Here is a 23550-nt window from a genome sequence, read left to right as displayed (position 1 = left end):
ATGAGCAGAGGAATTTGTCTCAATTGAAAGAGCAAGAGAAAATCCCTGAAAAAAACAACTAATGAGACAGAAATTAAAAATTTACCAGATTAGGAGTTCAATGCATTAGTAATAAAATATGCTAACCGAAGCAGGGAAAAGAATAGCTGAACACAGTGAGAATTTTAATAATGAACTAGAAAATATAAAAAAGAATTAGTTAGAATTGAAAAATACTGTAACTGAAATGGAAAACACAATAGAAGGATTAACAGCTGACTAGGTGATACCCAAGTACAGAAAAGTGATCTGGAAGATAGAATAATGGAAATAACCAAATCAGGAAAGGAAGGGAAGAAGGGAGAAAAGGAAGGAAGGAAAGAAGGGAGGAAGGAAGGAAGAAAGGGAGGGAGAGAGGATGAAAGAAAGAAGAACAGTTTAAGGGATCTCTGGGACAACATCAGTTGTACCAACACTGCATTATATGGGTCCCAGAGGAGAAGAGAGAAAGAACGGGGTAGAAAATGTATTTGATGAAATTATAGCTGAAAACTTCATAAACCTGAAGAAGGAAACAGATATCCAGGTACAAGAAGTACAGAGGGTCCCAAACAAGATGAACTAAAAAGACACACACCAAGACATATCATAATTAAATCAGCTAAAGTTAAAGAGAAAATTCTAAAGGCAGCAAGAGAAAAATGAAGACTCTCATACAAGGGAACCTAAAGAAGGTTACCAACTCATATTTTTGCAGAAACTTTGCAGGCTAGAAGGGAATGGCATGATATACTCAAAGTGCTGAAAAGGAAAAACCTGCTAACCTACAATAGATATACAAAAATTAGAGAGAAAGAAACACAAGCATACCATGAAAGGAAATCATCAAACCACAAAGGAAGAATCTAAACGAAGAAAAAAACGAACAATAAAGAACTCAAAACTACCAGAAAACAGGTAACAAAATGGCAATAAGGACATACCTATCAATAATTACTTTAAATGTCAATGTAATAAATATTCCAATCAAAAGACATAGGGTGGGGTTTCCCTGGTGGCGCAGTGGTTGAGAGTCCGCCTGCTGATGCAGGGGACGCGGGTTCGTGCCCCGGTCCGGGAAGATCCCACATGCCGCGGAGCGGCTGGGCCCGTGAGCCATGGCCGTTGAGCCTGCACGTCCGGAGCCTGTGCTCCGCAACGGGAGAAGCCACAACAGTGAGAGGCCCGCGTACCACAAAAAAAAAAAAAAAAAAAAAAGACATAGGGTGGAATATTGGATTAAAAAAGACCCATCTATGTGTTGCTTATATACAATGGAATATTACTCAGCCAGAAAAAGGAATGAAACTGAGTTATCTGTAGTGAGGTGGATGGACCTAGAGTCTGTCATACAGAGTGAAGTAAGTCAGAAAGAGAAAAACAAATACCTTATGCTAACACATATATATGGAATCTAAAAAAATAAAAAATGGTCAGAAGAACCTAGGGGCAAGACAGGAATAAAGATGCAGACCTACTAGAGAATGGACTTGAGGATACGGGGAGGGGGAAGGGTAAGCTGGGACAAAGAGAGAGAGAGCGGCATGGACATATATACACTACCAAACGTAAGATAGCTAGCTAGTGGGAAGCAGCCGCATAGCACAGGGAGATCAGCTCAGTGCTTTGTGACCACCAAGAGGGGTGGGATAGGGAGGGTGGGAGGGAGGGAGATGCAAGAGGGAAGAGATATGGGGACATATGTATATGTATAACTGATTCACTCTGTTATAAAGCAGAAACTAACACACCATGGCAAAGCAATTATACTCCAATAAAGATGTTAAAAAAAAACCCAGAAAATTAATTAATTAATTAATTAATTAAAAAGACCCATCTATGTGCTGCTTACAAGAGACTGACTTCAGAGCTAAAGACACACTAACTGAAAGTGAAGGAATGGAAAAGAGATTTCACGGAAATGGAAATAACAAGAAAGTAGAGGTAACAATACTCATATCAGACAAAGTAGACTTTAAAACAAAGTCTATGACAAAGAAGAGCATCATGTAATAATAAAAGGATCAACACAAGTACAGGATGTTACACTTGTTAACGTGTATGCACCTAATACAGGAACACCTAAATATATAAAGCAAATACTAAGAGACATAAAGGGAGAAATTGACGATAACAGAATAGGAGGAGCCTTTAACATACCACTTACATTAGTGGACAGATCATCCAGAGAGAAAATCAATAAGGAAACAGGGTCTTAAATGACACCACAGGCCAGTTGGACTTAACAGATATCTACAGGACATTCTACCCCAAAAGAGCAGAATACACATTCTTTTTAACTGCACATGAAATGTTCTCCAGGATTGACAATGTGCTAAGACACAAAACAAGTCTCAACAAATTTAAGAAGACAGAAATTATATCAGGCATTTTTTCTGACCACAACAGTATGAAACTAGAAATCAGTTACAGGAAGAAAACTGGGAAAAGCACAAATATGTGAGGAATAAACAACATGCTACTGAAAAACCAATGGGCCAGTGAAGAAATTAAAGAGGAAAACAGGAAATACATTGAGACAAAAGATAACGGAAACACAACTTTCCAAAATCTATGGGATGCAGCAAAAGCAGTTCTAAGAGAGAAGTTTACAGCAATGCAAGCCCACCTCAAGAAATAAGAAAAATCTCAAATAAACAACCTAACCTATCATCTAAAGGAATTAGGAAATGAAGAACAAATAAAGTCCAAAGTCAGCAGAAGGAAAGAAATAATAAATATTAGAAAGGAAATAAAATTAAAGAAATAAAATTAGAGACAAAAAAAACAATAGAAAAGGTCAATGAAAGCAAGAGCTTGTTTTTTGAAAAGACAAACAAAATAAATAAACCTTTAGCCAGGCTCATCAAAAGAGAGAAAATGCAAATAAACAAAAGAAGAAATGCAAGAGGAGAAATTACAGCCATTATCACAGAAATATAAAAAATAATAAAAGAATACTATGAACAGTTATATGCCAACAAAATAGACAACCCAGAAGAAATGGACACATTTCTAGAAACATATAACCTGACAAGGAAGAAAGGGACCATCTGAACATACCAATTACTAACAGTGAAATTGAATTTGTAACAAAAAACCTCCCAGCAAATCCAGGACCCTCCGGCTTCACAAGGGAATTCTACCAAACACATAAAGAAGAGTTAATGCCTATCCTTCTCAAAGTATTCCAAAAAAGTGAAAAGGATGGAACACTCCCAAATTCATTCTATGAGGCCACCATTACCTGGATAACAAAACCAGACAAAGACACTACAACAAAAGAAAATTAAGGGCTAATATCTCTGATGAATATAGATGAAAAAATCCTCAACAAAATATTAGCAAACCAAACTCAATAAAAAATAAAAAGGATCATACACCATCATCAAGTGGGATTTATTCCAGGGATGCAAGGGTCAATACTCGCAAATCAATCAATGATACATCACATTAACAAAAGAAAGAATAAAAATAACATGATCATCTCAATAAACACAAAAAAAGCACTTGACAAAATTCAACATCCATTCGTGATAAAAACTCTCATCAAAGTGGGTTTATAGGGAGCATATCTAAACATAATAAAGGCCGTTTATGACAAACCCATGGCTAACATCATACTCAATGGTGAAAAGGTGAAAAGAAAGCCTTTCCTCTCAAATCAGCAATAAGAGAAGGATGCCCATCTCACCAATTCTATTCAACATAGTATTGGAAGTCCCAGATACAGTATTCAGACAAGAAAAAGAAATAAAGAGTATCCAAATTGGAAGGGAAAAGTAAAACTGCTACTATCTGCAGATGACATAAAACTATATAAACAAAACCCTAAAGTCTCCACCAAAAAACTGTTAGAACTAATAAATGAATTCAGTAAAGTTGAAGGACACAAGATTAACATACAGAAATCTGTTGCTTTTCTATACACTAACAATGAACTATGAGAAAGAGAAAGCAAGAAAATAATCCTGTTTAAAATCACATTAAAAAGAATAAAACACTGAGGAATAAACTTAACAAAGGACGTGAAAATCCTACTCTGAAAACTATAAAACATTTAAGAAGGAAACTGCAGCTGATACAAAGAAATGGAATGATATTCCAATGTCTTCAATTGGAAGAATTCATATTGTTAAAATATCCATAGCACCCAAAGCAATCTAAAGATTCAATGCAATCTCTATCAAAATACCCATGGCAGGGCTTCCCTGGTGGCGCAGTGGTTGAGAATCTGCCTGCCAATGCAGGGGACACGGGTTCAAGCCCTGGTCTGGGAAGATCCCACATGCCGCGGAGCAACTAGGCCCGTGAGCCACAGCTACTGAGCCTGCGCTCCACAACGAGAGGCCGCGATAGTGAGAGGCCCGCACACCGTGATGAAGAGTGGCCCCCGCTTGCTGCAACTAGAGAAAGCCCTCGCACAGAAACAAAGACCCAACACAGCCAAAAATAAATAAATTAAATAAATTTTTAAAAAATATCCATGACATTTTTCACACAACTAGAACAAATAATCCTAAAATTTATATGGAACAACAAAAGATCCCAAATTTCTAAAGTAATCTTGAGAAAAAAGAACAAAGCTGGAGGTATTATGCTCTCAGTCTTCAGAATATACTAGAAAGTAATCAAAATAGCATGATACTGGCAGAAAATCAGCCACACAGTTCAATGGAACAAAATAGAGAGCCTAGAAAGAAACCCATGCACTTATGGTCAATTAATCTACAACAAATGTGTCAAGAATACACAATGGAGGAAAGACAGTCTCTTCAATAAGCGATGCTGGAAAAACTGGACAGCTACATGTAAAGAATAAAATTAGGACATTTTATCACACCATATATAAAGTAAATTCAAAACAGATTAAATGTAAGATCTAAAAAAATAAAACTCCTAAAAGAGAAGGCAGAATACTCTTTTAGATAAGTCATAGCAGTATTTTTTGGATCTGCCTCCACAGGCAAAAGGAAAAAAAGCAAAAATAAACAAATGAGACCTAATCAAACCTAAAAGCTTTTACACAGCAAAGGAAACCATTGACAACACAAAAAGACAACTACTGAACAGGAGAAAATATTTGCAAATGATATGATCAATAAGGGATTAATATCCAAAATATATAAACAGCTCATATAACTCAACATCAAAAAGCAAACAACCCGATTAAAAATTGGGCAGGAGACCTGAACAGACATTTTCCAAAGAAGAGATGCAGATGGCCAACAGGCACATGAAAAAATGCTAAACACTGTTATCGTCAGAGAAATACAATCAAAACCACAATGAGCTATCACCTCACGTCTGGCAGCTGGATATCATTTAAAAGACCACAAATAACAAATGGTGGCGAGGATGTAGAGAAAAGGGAACCCTAGTACACTGTTGGTGGGAATGTAAATTGGTACAGTCACTGTGGAAAACAGTATGGAGGCTACTCCAAAAACTAAATATAGAACTACCATATGATCCAGCAATTTTACTGCTGGGTAAACTTCCAAGGTAAACAAAAACACTAATTTGAAAAGTATATGTACTCCAATGTTCATAGCAGCATTATTTACAATAGCCAAGATACAGAAGCAACCTAAGTGTCCATTAATAGATGAATGGATAAAACAGATGTGGTATATATGTATATACCATATATATATATTAATATATATTGAAAATATATACATATACACACAATGAAATATTAGTCATAAAAAGAAAGAAATTCTGCAATTTTCAGTAACATGGATGAACCTAGAGGGTATTATGCTTAGTGAAATAAGTCAGACAGAGAAAGACAAATACTCTATATTGCCACTTATATGTGGAATCTAAAAAATAAAAGAAGTCAAAGTATATAACAAAACAAACAGACTAATAGAAATCAAACTAGTGCTTACCAGTGGGGAGAGAGAAGGGGAGAAGGGGAAGACAGGGGTATGGTATTAAGAGATACAAACTACTATGTATAAAATAAATAAGCAACAAGGATATACTGTACAACAGGGGTCCCCAACCCCTGGGCCGCGGACTGGTACCACCTGAACCATCCCCTACACCCTATCCGTGGAAAAACTGTCTTCCATGAAACCAGTCCCTGGTGCCAAAAAGGTTGGGGACAGCTGCTGTACAGCACAGGGAAATACAGCCACTGTTTTTTAATAAATTTAAGCGAAGTATAATCCATAAAAACATTTAATCACTATGTGTACACCTGAAACTAATATAGTTTTGTAAATCAACTATACTTCAATTAAAAATTATTCAGTTAACTAATTAGTTAAAACATAAACTCAGTTTAAAGGGTCTCAGCTCGGGTATACCGGCAACTTACAATGAAAGATAGATCACCATGGGAAACTCCACCTTGTCTCAGTAAAAAGGTATTCAGAGATGCTTTTTATAGAAGATGGACTTAACACTGGGTGATTTCAGAATGGTTCAAAGAAAGTGCGGTTTTGCTGGGGAATGGATGCTATCAGAAAGACCAGACAATTCTGATTTGTATCAATAATTTTGTTGATATCTAGGAGGTGTCAGAAATGGTGTCAGACTAAGCTATATGGATAAAAAAGCAGAAGTCACTCATAAGAGCAGGGAGAAGAGGATGTTTAGTTATCTTTGTGGCATGGAAGTGTCCTCGTTTTTGTGCGCTGACATGCTTATGGTCACAGAGTGACCTGCCTGTTGATGGTGTTCTGTGAAATGGTTTATGTTCAACAGGAGAGCACCATGGTCAAGCTGTAGAGCCTGGCCAGCTTCCAGCCCATAGTAGTCAGGTGCTGCTTTTTTCTTCCTCATTTATGCAATGTACAAATACAAGTAAAACTCATCTGTTATAAGGCAGGAATGTGGTTATCCTTGTGGGGGACAGTGGTAAACAAAGGAGTTTGGAATGCTGAAAAAGTTCTGTATCTTGATCTGGGTGCTTACAGAAGTGTATTCCATTTGTAAAAATCATTAAGCTATACAATTGTAAGTGTATCTCAATAAAAAGTGAAAATTAAGAAGTAACTGATTTTCTCTTGTAAGACTAGTCATGAAGAGGGGAGGGAAAGAACACTCTTGCCATCCTATACTATTTGATTGTGTAACCCATCAATGCATTATTCTGATATAACATTTTTAAAAATATTTCAAAATAAATGTTTTATTGTATAAAAAGAACCTTGGACATAAGTCCCTTACACTACTCTTAGAAAATATTACATGTAGAACTATAAAAGTCCAACACAGTCTTAACTGTATAAAGTCTTAATTTACATTGGAGTTAACCTACGATGGAGTTAATTTTGACTACATTTTTCTCCTGGGCACAAAATCTGTACTGTACTTTAGAGAACTGTGGAAACAGAATGATTAGGCACAAGTACAAGATTTGGTCTCACATTCTCTTTCCAGGGGAAGCCTCAACTTACATGGCTATTATTTTGGTTTCTGAGCCTGGATCAGTATTGAGTATATTTTGTTTCGATTTTTTTGGTTAACATATCTAATAGATTTGGAGCACCTGTATGTACAGATACATTAATTGGCTTTGTTTATTGTGATGCCTTGATGACTTCCTTAACAATTAGCCAAAGATACAGGCAAGATCTGCCTATAAAGTGTACCCAAATCCGGCCAATACTTATAGTTGAAAGAAATGCATCATGTTAGGAAGTGAAAAAGAAAGTTATTCTTTTTACACCAGGCAAGAGTGCTACACAATTTTATCTGTCTGGATTTCAAAATAAAAGTTGTTTGAACGTTTATTATGACCATGAAACTTAAACCAGGAAGTGGCCACCACTGCTTCCACAATGCTTGACACAGCGATGATTAAAAATATTTTGCTCACAGCAGATACTTGAACACTGCTAATGATTATTAATGATTTCTTTTTTACATTCCCCTGGGAAGAAGATGAAAATCAGTTCATCTCTTATATGCAGTATACCTTAACAGGTCCAAACTCTTCAGAAATATATTATCATCTGAATTAGAGAAATTCAAGTACCATGTGAACTGCCATATGGGTACAAACATTCCATCATATAGGTAACATCTTGGTAATGGTCTCCACTGATAAAATTGCTCACATTGTATTGTAAACCTTTCAAGCTTAACTAACTAAAGATGATGGGACTTACATGAAGATAAACAAAAAACCCAGCCACAAAAATAATCAAATCAACATTGCTCAAGGAAATATCCCACAGCCTATTAAGAATAAACTGCTGGCTTTATAGCCACTATATACAAAGAAAGAAAATCAACAACTGAATACCTTCTTCACTTTACTAGAAGCAGCATATTCCACACCTGAAGATTTTAGTACAACCTAATAATTTATCTGGTCAACAAACATGTGGCTAAGTTTGAATGGCAGCTCCTGTAAAAGCTGCAAGTGCCAACTCTGGAAGTAATCCAAGCAGTTGTAAACCAATCCTTGTCTTTGAGCCCTATATCTTTCAGATGCACAGAATTACAGATGTCTACAAAAAAATCTCACAGATAAGAAAATCCAATGGAATGCTACAGCCATCCACTATCCATAGGTAAAACTTTTGGCAACCTATAGCATGGAATATTCTGTACAATGAACTGGCTTCAAGTAGTGCTCTTGGCTATAAAGCATGTCACCCTGAAAATAACTGAAATATACCAGTACAGAGATTCATGGGTCAGAACTGGTGAGCTAGCTTAGGGTTTCTCAACCTCAGTACTACTGACAAATTGTACTGGAAAATTATTTGTTATGAGGAGATGCCCTGTACATTTTAAAGATATCCTTGGAATAGACGCACCAAGTTGTTACAACCAAAAATGTCTCCAGTCATTGCCAAATGTCCTCTGGGGGACAAAATCACTACCATTAGAGAACCACTGGTCTAGCTGTGTTCAGGCCATTAAGCTGCCTAGACTCAACTGGGGTACCAAAGACATACCTATATGGAGAACCACCCTCTAGAAACAGATACAGCAATTAATCACAAGGTTAATCTTTATGTTGCACATACATATGCCTGTATGAAGCAGTCGTGCCTAAAGTGAAGAATTTGGTCTAAAAGAGCCAATCAAGAATGTTTAGCTATCATCTCTACTATAACTCTCGAATCCATACTCAAACACCCCAGATGGAAATGAAATAACTGTAAAGGATTAGAATGATTAATAAAAATAATTTTGACATCTATTGCTAGTAAAACTTAAACTATTTGCCAACTACACTAGCCTCTCCTCCAGCAACTTCTACATAGATAGCTGGTCAAGCAGTCTTCAGCTATTTGACAGTTGCAAACTTCTACATCTAACTTCTGCCTTGGCTGAGCTACTAGGAACACAGGAAACAGAAAATTTAAAACAATGAGACTTTGACGAAGAATTGTACCTTGCTCTTCTTTTTGATCAATACATATTTGAGGGGATTTTTGAACTGCATAAATTTGAGGAGGAGAAGTACATTCTATTCCTATTACTTGTGCCTGTTTTGACATCACTATGTAGAAAGCAGTTCGTGTTGCTTAGATTAAGAACACTGGGACGTAAATGAACTTGGACACAGGCTTTGTTTTACGTCTTTCTAGGACAACCATCCTCTGTCCCCACAGGAAATATATGATGACAAATGGCTATTCATGAGGAACTCAAAACTGCAGAAAAGGACAATCTGAAGTATACTCAAAGGGGATAACAGACTTCAACTGATGTGACGTGAACATATGCGACTCTGGACTGAAGGTGGAAAAAGTAAGGTAGGGGCAGAGGTAACGCTCTTTTTCTCAATGAAGTGAACAGAAATTAACAAATTGACCCAAACAGCCCTGAACAACTATCTGGAATAGTGTTTCACTGTGTGAACAAATCATGATGTAGAATATTATCATTTTTTACCAGATCCAATTTTAGGGGACCTTGTCAAACTCCATTCTCAGAAAATGCAGCAGATATGGCTAAAACCTAATACCAATAAGAGCTCATCGAGATATATTTAAAGAGCGCTCAAGGGTCAGCATACAGACTAAAGGGAGTCAAATCCAGATGATCCTAAAGGTTCATTTCCACCCCCTTTAAGATAGCATAGCAAGAGGTAGCTCAACAGATCTGAATTAGCTCCAGGAAAGAACAGACTGAGACCAGAGACTGAACCCCAGGAAGTAAGTCCAGGTTATATCGGCAACAGTCCCACTACTAGGGTTCTTTCCATAACATATCAATCACTGCTAGGCTAAGCATACCTATTTGTGGGATAACAGGTGATCAGTAAATAGTACATTCTTTGCTATTTCTCTGCTATTTCTCTTTCTCTATTTCTCCCCAGTAACTCCAATTTTCTAAACTTTGTGGTGCTAGCAAAGTGTGTGGTGTAAGTAAGTATATGTACTTATATATAAGTACATGTCTATGACATTTTGCACAACAAGCTCTTACATAACTTTTCTAATATCAAAGTCTGGGTTAGGTACCTGCACAGAAAGGAGGTAACATAACAGTCCTAAGACCAGTATCCTTAGAGAGGCCTGCTTGCAAGGTTGGCCCATAACCATTGTATGGGAATTTGGATTTTGTTAAGGTTCTCACCATTCCCAGAATAGGTAAGAGTGGCTCACTGTGCTTAAGCTATTTGTTCAAACAATACGGTTTACGCTGAACACCTGCCTTCCTTTGGGGAGTCTGGAATTTTGCTACCTGCTAGACAGAGTGTGCTTACATAATAAGCCCCAATAAAAACTCTGGACACTGAGTCTCTAATAAGCTTCCTTGGTAGACAACTTTCATACGTGTTGTCACAACTCAGCCCTGGGGGAATTAGCACATTCTGTGTGACTCCAATGAAAGAAGACTCTTGGAAGCTTGCACCTAGGTTCTTGACTCCTGACTTCACCCTATGTGCCTTTTCTCTTTACTGACTTTGCTTTGCAACCTTTCCCTGCAATAAATCTAAGCCATGAGTGCTGAATCCCTTGAGTCTTTCTGGTAAAATATTGTTCCTGGGAATGGTGCGGGAGACCCTAACATGGTGCCTCTTTTACAAAGGCACTTTAAGTTTTTTACTTGCTGTTACTATTATATTCTGATGACATTACTATAATACAGTCCCCAAAAAGTTTTCCTCTCTTTAGATTCACTGAAAAGACCAAAAATGTCAAAGTTAGTTAATGAAGTTAATTATTTTGGATTTAAAAAGTAGTTACTCTCTGGAAACTGTCAAATATTCATTTACCTTGAGCAACCAGATCTCGTCTCAATAATGGATAAAGAACAGGTTCTATACCATCCATTTCTTGTATAATAAGGGTTTTCCCAAAACGTACTGCCAACTCAAGAGCTGTGATAAAGTTACTATCCTAAGAGAATAAATAAGAATACATATGAATTCCTTTATTACCTTAGATTTACAAAAGTCCTTACAGATAATGAATGAAGCTATTAACAGCAATAACACAAATATGTTAAAATTAATATGTATGTTAACAATACAAATTATTCATGATTGCTTTTCCAGTTATAAGTACTTGGTGATGAGTCAATTTAGTTGAATAAATTATTAATTTAGTTAAATAAATTCATAAATAAATTCATAAATAATTTAAATAGACATATTAGAAAAAAAGGATTTTTACATTAACAATAAAAAAGCCTTTTAAAATTTTCTACTATGATTTCAAATTGATGCAGAAATTTTCAAATTCTACATGCAATAAGTTACTCATCCAAGTATTAATAAAAACTACTTTGGGGGCTTCCCTGGTGGCGCAGTGGTTGAGAGTCCGCTTGCCGATGCAGGGGACATGGGTTCGTGCCCCAGTCCGGGAAGATCCCACATGCCACGGAGCGGCTGGGCCCGTGAGCCATGGCCACTGAGACTGTGCGTCCGGAGCCTGTGCTCCGCAACAGGAGAGGCCACAACAGTGAGAGGCCCATGTACCACGGGAAAAAAAAAAAAAAAAATAGAAAACAACTACTTTGGTTGTATTCAATATCACATTGAATGGAAGAAGAAAGACAAGATGATGAATTCTAGTAAACTTACCTTGACGTGATAGTTCTAATTACTGTAAAAAGAACCTTTAGATAAAATTCTATAACCATTCAAGAATTTTTAGGCTTTCTGGCTAGGTAAAGAGTCATTTTAAATACCACTCTAAGCCTCCAACTGTGGTTAAAAAAATTTTAAATATTTGGATAATTATTAAGATCTCCTACTACAACCGTAAGTGGCATTAAATATTTTATATATTATATAAAGATATTACAATTATTCTTAAACACAAGTGAGTTAGATATCCCCATTTTGTAAGTAAAGAACATTTTAAAGAGTTAATTTTTCAAGCACCTGAAGCATATCTACAAAAATTAATCATACACTAGGCCTTCCCCGATAAAAAAAAAAAAAACTGACCAAAAATAATTTCTTTGGTGAGATAAACATGACAGTGAAAAGTCACTACACAAAACACGATGGTTACATTTCATTGACCAACTGTCAAATCTTTGTACACAACAAAGATGCTCATTGATGAGTTACAGGAACAGGAAATTAAAAAGTCAAGGAGGTTTTCCTAATTCTCCAAACTAAGTAACTTACTTCTATAGCATCCTATACTTGTCTTTAATCATAATTTAGTGTAAATGCTTATTTGTTTAGTGTAAGTAATTACTTAATTTTCATCTCCATGAGGGCAGGAATTACTCACTTATAAATTCCCAGGGCTTAGATCAACACCTTGCATATAGAAGCAATCAAACAAATATTCTTATTCCTTTTTACAAATTAGAAGACTAAAGCTAAGAAAGCTACATTTCCTTCCCAGGACCCATACCAGGTAAGTTATAAGACTCAGTTTTGAATCTATGTTTTCTGATTATAGTTCTTTTCACCACAAGATACCATTACTAGTTGGTATCTAAATTATAAGTAATACACACCTGCTGGTTAATAACTTCCAAACGTGAGTCTTTCAAATGTGTCTTTAACCATTCTGTAGCTTGGGAAGAAGGGTCTACCAGAAATGGGCAAACTCGACTCTAATTAAAAAAAAAAAAGATTATAAGCTTTCATTAAATGAAAATAATTTCCTAAAAATTATTAATCAATTAATGAGTGAGTTTTTCTCTCAGGCTTTAGAGAACACAAATATACAACTACAATGAGGAAATAAGGGTACAGTTTTTAGCGGCACCAGAGGTTACATTAATCAATTTTACCAGTAATTAATACTAGGTAATTAAATTTAACCACAGTAAAGTGAATATAGTCTTATTTACTACACAATAACACAGAAAATGTATATTAACAATACAGTAAGCAGGAGTTCTAGTCCTAAGTTGATGCCATTTGTACCTCTCTTTTTGGTTTTAAAATACACAGCCAAGTCATTCCCTAACTTTAGATATTCTTTGGTTGAATAAACCATAGAGGCCTTACAAGAGAAGTATGAGCTAATCATAAAAGTATCGTTGAAATAATTAGCAATAAAATTATTTCTATTTTAAGACTAATTTCTCTAAAGTACTACATAGTTAATATTACAAAAGGAGTATCCTAGAAGAGAAAATTACATAAGATGATAGGTTAAGATCTAACAAACTAGGAACTAAACTCATTACAGAACGCCTTGCACTAATTAAACTCTGAAACAGAAAATTAGAAACCTGGCATTGTGCCCTATACATACAATGCCATTTAGCAAATTAAAGGAAGCCAATTATACATTTATACATCTGATCAATTTAAATAGATGTAAATATATTTAAATAAATTTTAAACCATCTAATAGTCATTGTTACCTAGCAAATTAGATTTAAATAACAGCTGACCTTATTTTTCTTAAATTTTCACATTTATTTGAAAAATGTAATGCAGTTGTGTGCTATAGGGATAAAATAACACATGAAAGTCACAGTGAAGTGAAGACTTAGAACTGGGGTAGATCTAATAAGAACATGGATGTTATCTTAGTGGCATACCAAGAGGGAGAGGGATGGTGGGAATCACATGCCCTGGGGATTAACAGCATTTTATCAGAAATGCTGTTTAAAATTGCCAGCACATGGTGATAATAAAGAGCTGACTGACTTTAAAACAGCTTTATTATTGTTTTAAAACTCTCTCTAGACAATGCGGCCTATTTTTACCTGCACCCAGAATGGACCACTCCCACCACAGCTCCACAGTGCTACCCCACTGTATGATCTTCCCCCAGCATCTATTTCTGGAGGCATCCAGAAATAGCAAAATAATATGGCTAGCAAATAGCTTCTTAAGTATTACCGAAGTATTACACCTAGGTTTTAGATCTCATTTTATGCTAGCATTCAATAGCAAACATTCCACAAGTAAACTAGATTTTGCCTAACCACAAAAATAACTATTTTAAATTTTAAAAAAGTTCTTACCCATGATTTTAAACCAATGATCTGATGCAGTTAAAAAGAGAATAAGATAATGTTTCAAAAAATCATGTTTTTAGCATAGAAAATATGCTTAAGAATTTCAAAGAAGGGCTTCGCTTGTGGCGCAGTGTTTGAGAGTCCCCCTGCCGATGCATGGGACACGGGTTCGTGCCCCGGTCCGGGAAGATCCCACATGCTGCGGAGCGGCTAGGCCCGTGAGCCATGGCCGCTGAGCCTGCGCGTCCGGAGCCTGTGCTCCGCAATGGGAGAGGCCATAACAGTGAGAGGCCCGCGTATCGCAACAAAAAAAAAAAAAAAAAAAGAAAGAATTTCAAAGAATACTTACAAGTTTGTGTTCATCTTATTTATACTTCTCCAGAGATTTAGAGAAGACCTCTGAGGTATATTTTAGGTCTGTGTTCCATGATTAAATGTGGTAAAATTCTACATTTAACAAATTATAGTAGATCTAAAAATAGTGAGCTTTCATTCATTCATGCTAATCATTCATCTACCATATGTTGAATAATGATTATAATAAGACAACACGAGAGATACAAAAATTAATAAGATACATTCCCTTACCTTCATTGGTCACACATCTAATAAAGAAGCAAAAAAACGAAAATTTTTTCAATCAAAAAGGACACAAAATTCTATAGGTGGATCACAGGCAGAGTTAGGAGAAGCTGCTAGGAAGCAATTCAAGTCAAACTAGGTCAAAAAAAATAGGACTTGGCCAGGCAAAGAAGTAAAAAAAGCAAATTAGGCCAAAACAACAGCCTGATTGAGAGAAGAATGAAAAGCTGGGAGTATCTGGAAAACTACCAGTAGTTTGGCATAGTTGGAATAAAAAGTATAGACAAAGATGATGCATATAAAATGGCAGGAGTAATCAGAGGTCTTTCTGATCATGAAGAGCATTTTATGCCATGTTTAAGGATAATGAAATTTTTATACTGCAGGTAGTGGGTAGTCACTGAAATATATTAATCAAGGAACTGTGATGATCAGATTAACATTTTAGGAGGATCACTCCAAAATAAAGGAACTGATACAGGGGCAGGGGACCAACTGCTATAATAATGTATTTATCCAGGTACAACATGATGAAGGCCTAAGTGAAGCCACTGGCAGTAGATGTGGTTAGAAGAGAATGAATTCATGACACATTTGAGAAGTAGATTTGACAAGACTTGCTGAATAACTAACTGAATGTAAAAGCAAAGAGACATAGTAAGAATGAGTTGCAGATTTGCAGTTTGCATTACTGGACCAAGACTGTGACATCTCCAGTGTTAGGAAATAAAAGAGAAGCAGGTTATAGGGAGTGGGTGAGGAAGAGAAACAATTATTAAAGTACATAGCTACCTTTGCCTAGCATGCATGCCCCACTCAATGCATTTCTCATGGGATTATCAATCATCTAGCACTGCACACAAGAGATGAGCAGGTGACCCAAACTAACCAATCAGAATCTTTCTGGGGAAGTAACAAATACTGGAAAGGAAGGGAAGAGATATCTTTAGTCTGAGAACATAAATTGTGATAATGGTAAACCTGGAGTCGCCAATGTCTATCCTTAACACAGGGTAGAAAGAACCTATCCAAGAATAAATCCATCTCTTAAGATGGAGAGAGAGAGAGATGTCCTGGTAACACCATTCGAATCCTGAAGCTAGTCCCAATCTTCTGAACACCTCAGTTATTTAAAAGCATAAGTTGCTTTTTTTAAGGAAAAAAAAAAAAGTACTAAAGTTGGCCACTAAAAGATTCTTGACTAAAAGTTTTTTTAAAAAATGATTAAAGACAGAGCTTGAGCTACCTACAAAGCTCCAGGTAACAATATCTAACAGGAAATTAGAACAACAGAGCTCAAAACAGAGGTCAAAGGCTAGAGACACATGATATCTATTGGCAAAAAAAAAATGATTAGGTAGTGGACATTTTTGAAAGCGATTATTTTTTTTCTTCCAGTTTTACTGATATAACTGACACACAACACTGTGTAAGTTAAGGTGTATAGCATAATGATCTGACTTACATACATCATGAAATGATTATCACAGTAAGTTTAGGGAACGTCCATCATCTCATACAGGTACAAAATTAGAGAAATAGAAAAAAATTTATTTTTCCTTGTCATGAGAATTCTTAGGATTTGCTCTCTAAGCAACTTTCATATATAACATACAGCAGTGTTAATTATATTTATCATGTTGTACATACATCCTTAGTGCTTACTTATCTTATAACTGGAAGTTTGGACTTTTTGACTTTCATCCAATAAGAAAAAGACTATTTTTCAAACATCTATAAAACTCTATAATTTTATTTTTAATAACCACAAGTGGGATAAGAGTAGAAACATTTTGTAAATAAAACTAAAGCTCATCTTTTGATAAGATAAGGAGAATTATATTAACAGGAATAACATAAAATAAATAAGTTAAAACATATACAGAAAAACACATATCTTGGAGAGGCAGCCTTACAGCATAGACTGCCTAGATGGCACTGTTTGAATCTTGGCTCTACCTCTTGACAGCTCTGTGACCCTGAACAAGAAACTTAATCCTTTTGTATCTCAACTTCCTTATCTACAAAAAGGGATAATACATGTACCTACTAAATAGGGTTGATTTGAAAATTAAATGAGTTAAGAGTTTAAGTGCTTTACTTGTATTAATTCTTAAATAATAATATATGAAAAACATAGTAAGTACATTTAAGTGTTGATTATTGTTATGCATTTGGGATTTAATGAAAAAATGTTTTCCCTATGCAATTTACCTTTACAATTTTATGTTCTTTAGACTAATAGCAAATTAGTTTGCATTTCCTCAGCATACACTAAATGGCAGGAAAGGAAAAAAAAAATCTCAGAAATTGAGTGGTATAAAGAAAACTAATTTGACACTGAACTGTCCATAAACAATAAAAAAAACATACCTAGTACATCTTCACAAGAAAAATTTATAATACTGTGAAATTTAAACCAAGAAAAATTTACAAGACTGTGAACTTTAAATTAATCATATTTTTCCATCTTCTTTCTGGATGCTTTCACTCACACCTCTCCATAGTGTCTCATACTCTCCATTTATCCCCTGAGTTCCACAATATTACAAAGATCATACAATTATCTTCCAAACAAGGACACGTTTGAGAGTAAAGAAAAAATTATTAATAATCACATCAGGAGAACAGGTGTAAATCATAGTCCAAGCAATCCAGGACATCACGGTCAAGATTTTCCCCTGCTCCTCAAGGACATAGGTCATATGAGCTTTCTGTGGCAGATAATTATTTGACTATTTCCTCACCCAGATAACACATGTGCTTCAACAGTTAGCTTAAACCAAATATGAGAATTCCAAGCATCTTTTGTTGTAAGACAAGGAATAATTTTGGACATAAAAGGCTATCCTTAGCACCAATAAGGGATTGAGCGACTATAGCCCTTGAATCTGGGAAATCCCGCACTGAATCTCTGAAAAACTTTATTGTAGTTAATGAGGAGACATGCTATATCTCTGAATCAAAAATACATTTAATTCATCACACCTAGTCATTTTTTTCTCAGGGAAGACTCCCAGAAACCCAATTTGTACATATTTAGACATCTAACTTCATATCACATGGTAATGTTAATGAGTAGATGTTATAGACTTGTTGTATCCAACCACACACGCAACTACAACAGTTTATTCTAAATCTAGTCCACCTTAGAATTAAGATAAAATGTTAACCATAATGGAAAATTCATTTCAACAAAATGACTAATTACTCTAACAAGTTTGTGCAAATGGTTTTGTTTTGTCATATAAATGCATATGTGTCTGTAAGAAACTTGGCAATATTAAATACAAAGTAAACTAAGCTTGTCATTAAAATTAATTTCAAAGACAATATCCCCCAAATTCATCATGAAAGACAATTTAATTCAGAATACAAAAGTAAATATTTTCAATTACTATTAACAGTAAAAAATAAAAATTATTGTGATATATTTTTCCTAAAAGCCTCTGATTTGTTATGGAATAAAAAAGAAAAATTCTTAAACTAGTATTTTTTTTTTTAATCTGCAAACAATTGCTTTCTTGGAGTACTGAAAAAAGGAGTGACTATGAAACCTTGGGAAAGGAATAACAAATATGATAAAAAGTACTAGGTTGTAATGAATTTATTTACATACACATTTAGAGTTCCAGATTTGTAATTCTAGTGTGAAAAATAATAATAAAAATGTTTAAAAAATAAATTAAAGTTTAAGCCAAATCAAATTAAAAGAAGGCAAAATTGTGTAATCTTTGTTCAACGACTTCTATGCTAGTAAGACACCAATGTATAGAGTCAAAGCATAGTCAGCTGATTAACAGGTCAAATCAAACAGAATAAATTATCCAGGAATGAACAGGGACCACAATTCATACTCACAATATGAATCATATAATAATACAGCTTACACTACCTAAGGAGAAGCATTTAATGTTTATATTTTCTTTGAGATGTGGAGTTATGAGATGAAGAAATGGTGTGTGGACAGAGAGAAGGGTTGTAGAGAGGAAAGAAAACACTGGTAATATAGAGTATAAACTGTTGAGATAAAAAGAACAGAAAAAACAAAACATATTTTCAAGGGAGAAATGTTATCTTCCAAATCCTGTATCAGAAAGGTAAACTAAAGTAATGGTAAAAAAAATCAAACTTCATACAAAGAAATGATTTGCTTGTATACAAGATTTTGAATTTGGTTTTCACACTCACTGCTAATTAAGGTATAATTGTTTCAACTTTAAATAATTACTTTTTGGAAACATATACTATGTAAAAGAACAATTTTCCAAAATATGCACATGGTTATCTTTAACTTATAACCCAAAACTCATCCATCTTCACTTTCCATAACTTTGTAAAACAAAATGAAATAAAAGTATAAAATTTTTATTTTTAAAATATACTCTAGATGAAAGAACTATATAACCAAATGAATCAAGTATCCCTAAAACATTTCTATTATTATCAGGAAGTTCAATTTAAAATATTTTGCCATCAAAATGATACCATTTTTATTTATACTTTTGTATTAAGGTAAAAAATAAATTACACTGAAAATTTTAGAGATGCTACCTGAATCACAAATGGATTTTTATTAGCAAAATATTTTTTACTTTTACTTAACTAAGACTAACTGTGAAAGCCTAAGGATTTGAAGAAGGTAGTTCATGGAGCAAGCTTCAAAAAAAAAACATTTCTAATGAGAAGATTAAAGTAGATTAATTACCTGCAAGATAACAAGAGCATTTTCTATGGAAAGGTCATCTGATGGTAGGCCTTCACTTTTCCAAATTAACTGTTCACTTTCAGTACAAAGAAACCTCCTCAGATCAAATTCTGAAAAATTAAGATATCAATAATACTTTGCTACAATAATCTTATGCTTGATAAAAGAAAGGGAATAAAATTATTTATAATATACTCAAACAAAAGTCCCATGATCATTCTTAATACACAATCCACTCTTCTGCATTTAGAATCAGAAACTAAAGAGAAAAAAAGTTTTAAAAAGTGCAAAGGAATGAAACTCAAATTATATTTCTTCTATCAAATGAATGTTTCAAAACTATAATAATTTGCGAAAACCACAAAATTCACAAAGAATTTTGGAATTCCTACATCTCATCTTACCATAGGAAATTAGTGTAAAAATTAATAAAATGTTTAACTGCATTCATACAACATCAAAATAATTCAGTGGTGTCAGTTTCAAAAAGAGATTTTATGGGTAGAAGAGTCATTATAATAAAGCGATTCTCAGAACATCTGTAGAATTTAGCAAATCTAAAGTAGCTATGGTATCCTTTAACTTACAGAAAATTTTCCCCATTTAAAAAAAAGTAAAATGACAAAAATCAAAAGATGTGCTTTTTAGTATACTGAAATTTCAAATTTATGAATAACTAAATACAAACTTTCAAGACCAGCTGACTTGGTCCATTCTACCAAACAGGTTTTTCTCAGACCCTCAGGAGCAGCAGAAAGATATGTAATAAATGCAGCAGCTAGCTGAGCTCTTTTAGGAAGAGTAGCTAATTCCTCTGTTATCTCTGTAACCTGGAAAAAAAAGGAGAGAGAGAGCAACATATGGATATGTTCTAAGTTAGAAAAAAAATATTGATAGCTTCACAAATTGAAGTTCTGACTATAGAAAAAATCATTTATTGGTTTAAAGTAATAACATGTCTGAACAAAATTGTCGAAATGTAAAAATACCAACAAGACCTCAGACCTTGCTGTGATATTAAAACAATGTATAAAATCCCAACATATCTGTAAAGAAGAATATATTTTGTCATTGAAATTTCCTAATAATTCTAATAAACACTGTGAATTAGCATCACTTTGAAAAACATGATTTAGATACACAGAGTATGAGCAAAGGTAAAAAACAAAAATTAAGCATGGAGACTCTTTAATTAGAAGCATAGTGTGGCTAATGCATAAGCCTGAGCAGAAAGAGTACCAAAATAGGAATAATGAAAAGAGAAACACAGAATTGACTGGAAGGAGGAAGATTTGAAAGTCTTCCCATGCCATGCAAAGTAGCTTCAGTTTTAACCTGCGGTAATAATGAGCCACTGAAAGTGTTTAAACAGAGCAGTGAGTGATGTAATGAGACTGGGTTTTAGAAAGATAATTCATCTGACAAATAAGAATCAACTAATTAAAGGGTCAGATAGGAGAAAGACAAGTCAGGAGAATTCAGGTGAAAAAAGAAAAAGAAGAGAATTAAGGAGGGAAGACAACTATGAGGGATATTTGCAAAGGGATACAAATTAATAGAAGGAGTCTAAGATAATCCACATATTTTTAGTTTTGATGCCTATAAGAAAGATGCCTTATGAGACATAGGAAATAAAAGAGATTTCATATGAGAAAAGAAAATAAGTTAATTTAGACATGTATTTGAGTTCCGGAGACAGCTGAATGCCAATATCTAAGGTATAGTTACAAATATGAATTTAAAAGTCAGCAGATTAGAAACATAGCTCTGGTCAGCATCATCATTTGGGTGATATTCTTAAGACTGGATGAGAATTCCTAGAATATCTGCAGAGAAAGGAGCTGAGGAAGAGAATACTGAGGGGGCAATCGACATTACTGGATAAGCAGATGAGGAGGATCCAGCAAAGGCAGGAATCTAACTGCTTAAAACAAAAACAAAAACAAAATCAAAACAAATGAACAGAAACAAGAGACAACACTTTAACAAAGTTGAAATAAGAGAGAATCTCAAACACAAATAAATAGCTGACAGTGTCAAATCCTAAGAGGACTGTCTTGGTAAAGGTAAGTCCAAACAAGGCTCTAAACAGTACTAAATTTTCCACAACTCATTTTTACCACTACCTTTTCCTAACTAAAAGAGGAATAGGATGCTTTGTCTAAAATCCATTCATATAGAGATATTTTGCTTAAAGACTAATTCACGGCAGAGCTTCAAGATGGCGGGGGAGTAAGACGTGGAGATCACCTTCACCCCACAAATACATCAGAAATACATCTACATGTGGAACAACTCCTACAGAACACCTACTGAACGCTGGTAGAAGACCTCAGACTTTCTAAAAGGCAAAAAACTCCCCATGTACCTGGGTAGGGCAAAAGAAAAAAGAAAAAACAGAGACAAAAGAATAGGGATGGGACCTGCACCAGTGGGAGGGAGCTGTGAAGTCAGAAAAATTTCCACGCACTAGGAAGCCCCTTCACTGGTGGAGACAGGGGGTGGTGGGGGGGAAGCTTCAGAGTCATGGAGGAGAGTGCAGCAACAAGGGTGCGGAGGGCAAAGTGGAGAGATTCCCGCACAGAGGATCAGTGCCGACCAGCACTCACCAGTCTGAGAGGCTTGTCTGCTCACCCACAGGGACAGGTGGGGGCTGGGAGTGGAGATTCGGGTTTCAGAGGTCATATCCCAGGGAGGGGACTTGGAAGAAAAGGGAGAAAAAAAAGAAAGAAAGAAAAAAATTAAATTGAAAAGTAAAAAATATTATTAAAAACAAAAAAATAAAAAAGTAATAAAAGAAAGAGAGAGCAACCAATCCAAAAAACAAATCCACCAATGATAACAAGCAGTAAAATGTATACTAAAAAAAAAAAAAAAAAGCCACACAGAACCCTAAGACAATGATAGAAGCAAAGCTATACAGACAAAATTACACAAAGAAGCATATCCATACATAGTCACAAAAGGAGAAAAAGGAAAAATATTTATATATGTATAAAAAGGAAGAATTCAACCAAATCAGTAAGTAAATCTGCCAGTGATAATAAGCTCTAAATACTAAAGTAAGATAAACATAAAACCAGAAACAAATTATATGCAGAAAGCAAACCCCAAGTCTGCAGTTACTCCCAAAGTCCACTGCCTCAGTTTTGGGATGTTTCATTGTATATTCAGGTTTTCCAAAGATGCAGGGTACGTCAAGTTGACTGTGGAGTTTTAATCCGCTGCTCCTGAGGCTTCATGGAGAGATTTCCCTTTTTCTTCTTTGTTCGCCCAGCTTCTGGGGTTCAGCTTTGGATTTGGCCCTGCCTCTGCTTGTAGGTCGCCTGAGGGCATCTGTTCCCTGCCCAGATGGGACAGGATTAAAGCAGCAACGTATTAGGGGTCTATGGCTTACTCAAGCCAGGGGGAAGTAGGGGTACGGAATGCGGGTTGAACCTACAGCGGCAGAGGTCAGCATTTTGTTGCAACAGCCTGAGGCATGCCATGTGTTCTCCTGGGGAAGTTGTTCCTGGATCACAGGACCCTGGCAGTGGTGGGCTGCACAGGCTGCCGGGAGGGGAGGTGTGGATAGTGACCTGTGCTTGCACGCAGGCTTCTTGGTGGCGGCAGCAGCAACCTTAGTGTCTCATGCCCATCTCTGGTGTCTGCGCTGATAGCCACGGTTTGCGCCTGTCTCTGGAGCTCATTTACATGGTGCTCTGAATCCCGTCTCCTTGCACACTACGAAACAATGGTGTCTTGCCTCTTACGCAGTTCCAGACATTTTACCGGACTGCCTCCCGTCTAGCTGAGGCGCACTAGCCCCCTGCCGGCTGCGAGAGCTGAGTTCAGGACATGGGTCCACCAGAGACTTCCCGGCCCCACCC

General features: G+C 35.5%; 1 protein-coding gene across 1 annotated transcript in view; it reads right to left on the bottom strand.

Moving 5' to 3' along the window:
• The window catches only part of DYNC2H1 (dynein cytoplasmic 2 heavy chain 1), a 370694-nt gene that overhangs the window by 204016 nt on the left and 143128 nt on the right, over positions 1-23550 (bottom strand). Inside the window, exons 62-65 of the mRNA XM_030835708.2 lie at positions 20370-20511; positions 19682-19791; positions 12928-13026; positions 11222-11345 (exon numbers count right to left, since the gene is read on the bottom strand). Coding sequence (XP_030691568.2) covers positions 11222-11345; positions 12928-13026; positions 19682-19791; positions 20370-20511 — 475 coding nt within the window. The remainder of the gene's footprint in view (positions 1-11221; positions 11346-12927; positions 13027-19681; positions 19792-20369; positions 20512-23550) is intronic.

Source organism: Globicephala melas, chromosome 8 (genome assembly GCF_963455315.2).
Source record: "Globicephala melas chromosome 8, mGloMel1.2, whole genome shotgun sequence".
NCBI lineage: Eukaryota > Metazoa > Chordata > Mammalia > Artiodactyla > Delphinidae > Globicephala > Globicephala melas.
The sequence above is the reverse complement of the archived record's forward strand: the minus strand, read 5'-3'. Positions and strand labels throughout refer to the sequence as shown.